This window comes from Xenopus laevis, chromosome 2L, assembly GCF_017654675.1.
Source record: "Xenopus laevis strain J_2021 chromosome 2L, Xenopus_laevis_v10.1, whole genome shotgun sequence".
Taxonomy (NCBI): domain Eukaryota; kingdom Metazoa; phylum Chordata; class Amphibia; order Anura; family Pipidae; genus Xenopus; species Xenopus laevis.
The window spans coordinates 52,684,771-52,691,777 of record NC_054373.1 but is presented as its reverse complement, the minus strand read 5'-3'; the positions used below and the strand labels follow the sequence as shown (position 1 = coordinate 52,691,777).

The 7,007-nt window shown below is 36.7% G+C and overlaps 1 protein-coding gene across 1 annotated transcript; it reads left to right on the top strand.

Moving 5' to 3' along the window:
• Positions 1–4,437: 4,437 nt before the first annotated feature.
• On the top strand, positions 4,438–5,412 carry LOC121399708 (olfactory receptor class A-like protein 1). Its single transcript, XM_041581248.1, has one exon. It carries the CDS (start codon positions 4,438–4,440, stop codon positions 5,410–5,412), a length of 975 nt encoding a protein of 324 aa, XP_041437182.1.
• The last annotated feature ends 1,595 nt before the right edge of the window (positions 5,413–7,007 follow it).

Genomic DNA, 7,007 nt, shown 5'->3' with positions numbered 1-7,007 from the left:
TTCCTATGTTAGTCCCATTAAATCTGTAGGGACCTATAGGATTAAATTGCCCCTTTAGCTTTAAATCCCTACCCTTCCTCCTTTTTCTGTAGTTGCTGGGCAAAAGCCCATGTATCTAGTGTTAAGTATTTACATTTCCAGTGTTATTGGCCAAGAGGTGTAATGACCACTTCCTACCACACTTCAATATAGTGTTTGGAAAGGGGTGGATCTTCCTCTTTGGCTGCTGGTGTCCTGATCGACTGGTTGTTCCCATTGAGCCTGGGTACACCAAGGCCCAGTAAAGCCATTGCCCTAGAGGGACCAGTACCTCTAGTGTCTGAGTCAGGGACCAGGGAACCCCGTGAACGAGGTTAGCTAGAAACAGGCTCCTTCTCTCTGACAATTCCACTGGGTGGGATCTGGATCACTTAAAGGTATACCTGGTGACTACAATGCCTATGGGATAGGCATTAAAATATAAAGTGCAGAATATGTGAACATTATAAAAACAAAGAAAAATAATAACCAGGAGACCCATAGATAGAGTAAACAAATTAAGCAATAAGGATTAACATTTTACTGTTAATCCTGTTTTTTAATTCCCAAGTAAACACATATGGGTCATATGTGTTTAGTCGTGCATACTCATAATAGATTTAAAAATATTACAGCACATTACAGATTGTTTAGTGTGAATTAATTAATCCCTAATGTGATTAGGTAATAAAAAATAACCCATAAATACAGGGGAAATGCCAGAGCAATGTGAAATGATCTTGCCAGGGTGACTGCATTCAGTAGGTATGTTTATTGTGTCCAGCTTTCTATAGATATTCAGTCAGTTTTATTCTTGTAATTTTAGCTACACTATTTTAGAGATTTTTTTAGTGAAGGTGTTTGAGAAATTAATGTATGTATTTGGAGAGGTTTTGGCATGTACTTTACAGCCCGTTCATTTATTTGCTTACTAACTTGAAAACTGGTGAAATTACAGTCCACCACACAAATTCACTATTAACTAGTGATGGGCGAATTTATTCGCCAGGCGCGAATTCGCGGCGAATTTGCGCTTTTCGCCGCCAGCGAATAAATTCGCGAAACGCCCGCGAAAATTTGCGGCAAAAATTCGCCGGCGTCAAATTTTTTTTTTCGAAAAAACGGACGCCGGCGTCAAAAACAAGACGCCGGCGCCGTTTCGCGAATTTTTCGCCGTTTCGCGAATTTCGCACGAAATTCGCTTATTTTTCGGTGAAGCGAAACGGCGCAAATTCGCCCATCACTACTATTAACATATTCTATGTAATTTTAAGATCTCATTAAAGACTATAATTATTGTACAATATGTAATGAAATATTACATTGTCTGATGTTTACAGTGTAATGCAATATAACATGGATTAAATTGTGCTTCAGGCACATTGTGATATACTCACCTCATTAGGTAACATTTTCTCTTCTCTGTTCTTTATATACTCTGCTATATTCTATAGATAGATATATACTGTACTTTTCGAAGAGAAGAAAAAAAACCCAGCAAATACATATCAGCATGCCAATTTGTACGAGTGAATTCAAACAATCAAAAGTAGTTATAACTTGTATAGGTCTGACATTCAAAGTACATATATATGGTCTACTAGAAAATTTGAGCATTAAATTAATCCAATAGATGGGGTTTGCTTCCAATAAGGGTTCACAATATCTTAATTTGGATCAAGTACAAGGTACTGTTTTATTATTACAGAGAAAAAGAAAATCATTTTCAAATATCTGGATTATTTGGATAATATGGAGTCAATGGGGGATGGCTTTTCCGTAATTCAGAGTTTTCTGGATAACAGCATAATGGATCCCATACTTGTAGTATATACACCATTTTTTGACAATTATTTGTATCCTGCAATACAAGGTGGAAATAACTGTGAACCAATACCAATACATCTCTGATAAATATTTCATAATCTGGCCTGAACTAACAGCCTTGCTTTTCTGTAGTAATAAAGTAGTCTGCTTACAACACTTCAAATAATTTTCTCACCTTCTCCGTGCCTAGCATGCACCATCCTTCTGTGCCAATGGCTCTAATAGTTGGGGTTGTTTTCTCTGCAGAAAAAGTGCTTGCAAGGGGACATGACATATCCCAATACATTTTGGACACCACTTGAATTTCTTTAAGTGTTAGTGTGGCCGCATACATTGGTAAAAGGTATACAAAATATTTATTTAGTCTAGAATGAGAACAAAATCTAGTTTGTGCACAGTAGGACATTATACAATTTCATAGTTACAGTAGCTACAGTCTGTAAATGTAAACATGAATACTGTGTGGGTTATAAAAACCCATGTAACAAAACCAGTGATTGAATTATGTAAAAGAAAAAAAAAAACTTGAGCATGTAAAATCTTAAAAAAGGCTAGCATATGCCAAACTACACAATTAATACATAACTTGCATTTAAATAAAAAAATAGGTTTTCATCGATTTTACATTATTTTGCACATTTGTGTGCAAATATTCAGGCAATCGTTAACTGGAGTCCATTTACTGGCCTATTTCTGGAGTCCATTTACTGGCCTTTCTTCACACATGCTACATTGCCAGTCCATGCTGGCAGCTTGACCCAACTGGCAATACATGGCAGTAACAGTACATCATTTTTATGGCTTTAAATGCCAGCACTTCTTATCTCCCTAGTTCTAGGGCAGATGCCCATGTATCTAGTTACTTAATTTACATATTTCTATTATTGACCCATTGGCTTATGACCACTTCCTGCCACACTACAATACAGTGTTTGGTAAGGGGTGGATGTTTCTCTTTGGTCTTCAGTTGCTGAACAAAGCACTGAGCCTGGGATCAACAAGGCCCCAGAGGGACCCCTTACCTCTAGTGGAAGTCGGAGAGCAGGGAGCCCATGAACGAAGCTTAGCCAGTGACAGGTATTCCATTTAATAGCACTTTTTAGGAAAGCAAGATAGAGAGTTTAGATAGAATGAGCAGCCTGTGCTCCAACAAGGATTAATAACAGGGAGTAGCTCTCCCCTAGGCTCTGATTTGCCTAAAGTGAAGGTATCGCAGTTTGAAGAGGAATTCAGGCTTGAGATCCGGACCACGTTTGGCTTTTACAATTTAGAGGTGTACCTTAAACTTCCCTAGCTGCTTCCACATGGTGTCACAGTTTGCTTCCTCTGCTTGAATGTCCTGGCATTTTTACCAACTGATTCTACCTTGCCTCATGTGATGTGAGTATAACCCTTTGGATCCTTGTTTTGTAAATAAACTTTCTTCTGTGGGGTTACTGTTTGGTTACTGAAGAACCTCCCAGCATCCTTTTATTTTTAAGCATGGTAGCCTATTGTAGTTCAACTACCTCTTTCTTTAATACCTAACAGATAACGAAGGTCCCGCGTTGTGTAAAGTGTAACTCTTGTTTAGCTGTTAGGCTGGACATAGCCTATTTTAGACCAAAATAGTGTTACATACTATAAAAATAAGAGTGCCGTAATTCTGTGCTAATCTAAGCAATGTCACAATCATTTCTATTATTTATTTTAGATATTGGTCTTCCTCCTCTGGTCTCTTACTACTAAACATCACAAGATACCTTCCTTCTGATGTTTAGTAGTAAGAGACCAGAGGAGGAAGACCAATATCTAAAATAAATAATAGCAATGATTGTGATATTACTAAGATTAGTACAGAATTACGGCACTCCTATTTTTAACACTATGTTCCCTGTATAAAAATAGGACCCCAAATTAAAATTTTCAAGATTTATGAATGGAAAAAATCTTGAAAATATGAATGAAAATATTCAGCAAAGTTTTTTTTGTCAAACTTTTGAAAAATAATTGAACAATGTGATTTTAATTTTTCTTTATGATCATTTTTTTGCAAATCAAGGCAGATTTTTTCCAATTTTTCACTATGAATTTTGAAAAAAGTCCCTTTATATGATAGGGGATACAAGATACCTTCCTTCTGTGCCCCTATTCTACTTCCCTTTCAGAATCAACAGGGTAGCAGATAGGACTTAGCAGGAGAGAGCCAAATAAACCTATAGTAAAGCATATCCACTCGTGGGTCCTTGGCTGGTGCTCCTTTTCATAATTTTTCTCCAAGTTTCGCTGCTAAAATGACTCCTAATGGGTGAAAAAAATTGTTGCCCATAGACTTCAATGCCTTTTGGAAAATGTTTGCCGCTTCTCTTTGCCGAAATTTCGCCAGCCCAGGTCAGATTTACCCATCACCAAGTAATTATATTCATTGAAGTAAGCAATTATATTCACTAGGGGTGGGGAAACCCAAAAAAATTGGCAAGTGAACATAACTATTTTTGTCATTTAAACTAATTAAATTTTTAATCTATAAGTATCTCTGTCTGGTTATCTCTCTTGTCTTCACAGGCATATTTGATATACATTTGCATACAGGAACAACTTAAGATAGTCTTGATGAATATCCTTCTTTGTGTCAAAGCTGTTGGCTTCATCCTTTTGGCAGTAATTGGAATCCCAGGCAATGTGTATATTTTGTTCAAGTTTACCATTATCAAAGTTACAGAAAAGAAGCTCTTGCCAACAAACACAATCCTGATGGTTCTGGCATTCATGAATCTGCTTATTGTTTTTTCACGCATTTTCCTCCAATTTCTCAATGCTATTGGAGTAGAAAATTTCATGGATGACTCAAAGTGCAAATTCTTTGTCTACACCTTTAGAGTGAGCAGAGCAATGTCCATTTGCACCACCAGTTTGCTCAGCTGTTATCAGTGTATCATCATTGCTCCACAAACAAGACTCTGGGCATATCTGAAGCAAAAGGTGATGCAGAACGTATTCTTGATAACTACTGCTGTCCTACTAATTAACCTCATAATATACCATAGTACCATTTTGTATGCTATAGTGAGAAGAAATTCTACAACTTCACCATATACACTGCATTTAGTTTACTGTGACATGGACTATCTGACATATGAGATTTACATAACAAAGGGGTCAATTTTTGCTTCTAGAGATTTCCTGTTTGTTGGGCTTATGACTGCTGCAAGTATTTATATTGTTTATGTTTTGCTTTGCCATGAAAAATCTATAAAAGGCAAAAGGAGCACAGACCGAGCTCCTGGAAAATCAGTTGAATACAAAGCTTCTAGAGCTGTTATTATGTTAGTTTTGCTCTATGTACTTTTGTTTGGATTTGACAACTCCATGTGGATCTATACACTGACACTCTCCAAAGTGACCCCTGATATGAATGATGCCAGGATTGTGCTGGCCTGCTCCTACTCTGCATTGAGCCCTATAGTAATAATTGCAACCAACCCCAGATTACAGCAACTATTAACATTTTTAAAGAGGAGAATGTTTTTCTTCTGTTACAGAAGTTCTGAAGAAAAAGACATTCAAGTAAATTATATTGACAAATAGGAGTTATTTGAATTAAGGTTGTACAGTATACTAAACACTATACTTTATTTCACTGAATATTGTGTAAATCTTAGAAAATGGTACAAGACATTTTTAAACCCAGCGTACCTATGAACATGGATACTGCCAGATTTTTCAGAAAGAAGGGGGCTTCATCTGCTTAGTACACTGTTCTGGGCTTTTATTGCATATATCACACTTTTCTGTACATAAATGTATCACACCAATATGATAAATGGAAGGGCATATTGTGCACCAAGGGCTCTAAAATTATAAATGTGAGAAAAAAATAACAATAACATACATACAATTAGGTCCATAAATCTTTGAACAGAGACAACTTTTTTTCTAATTTTGTTCTGTACATTACCACAATGAATTTTAACCCTTTAAGTGCCAGCAGAATTTCACATTTTGGTTACGCGAAATGCCAGCCGTTTTTGAAACATTTTGTGCTCTCTCACTTTAGGGGCATTTTCTGAGGGGAAACCTATAGTTTACCTAGGAAAACTATACATTGTTTTTTTCGGTAGAAACTGAGCTTTCTAAATCTGCCTGAGTTTTCATGTATTTCCACCTGTGCAAAAAAATTTATAGTGCTAAATACCAAAAAAAAATGAAAAATTACCATTTTTCATCGTATATCAATTTATACCAGAAAAATATTTCATTTTACGGATGAAAATCCAACTGATTTGGAAAGCCTTATGTCTCTCGAACGTGCCAATACCAGATATGTATAGTTTTAGGGAGATTTAGGACTTCTGTACCTCAAAAACTCCCGGCAGTATATTAACGAATTTTGAAAGCACTAAGGCAGAAAACGGCATGCTTTAGATTCCAAGGCAAAAACTCCTGAAACCGTAGGTTTACCCCAGAAAACCATACATTTTTGAAAAGTACACATTCTGCCGATTACAAAATGGGTAACTATGTCTCTCTACTCCCAACTACCAAACATAAAAGCTTGTCTGAACATAGCGGTTTTTCAAAAAAAAATTCAAAATTCTGAAAAATCATTTCAAAGGTTTTATTTTGCTGCTCCGCATATCCCAAACTATATTAGGTACCAAGAAAAAGCACCTGAAATATGATTGCCAGGGGTCCACTGAACAGTTTGATACCCATTATGCATAGGTTTACCAAAGTATCTGGCATTTAGAGACACCAATATGAAGTTAGCACATCCAAATTGATCAGGACTTTACTTCAGCTACTGAGAAATCAACACATTGACTGCATTTTTTGTGGGGTAAAAACACAGAAATATATGTTTACCCCCCAAACCCATATATTTTTGGAAAGTACACATTCTACCGAATCTAAAATGGGTACCCATGCCTTTCTGCTCCAAACTACTGAGTCGCAAGGCTTTCCCACAATTGTCGGTTTTGGTGAAATATCTGAAAATTGCCTCAAAGCTTCAACTTCTCAGCACCATATCGCCCATGTATCGTTACGCACCAAGATAAAGCACCCTAAATATGATTGCCAGGGTTCCTCCAAACAGTTTGGTGGCCATTGTTCCTAGGTTTACCAAAGTATCTGGCATTTAGAGGCCCCAAAATGAAGTTAGCGCATACAAACAGTCCCGT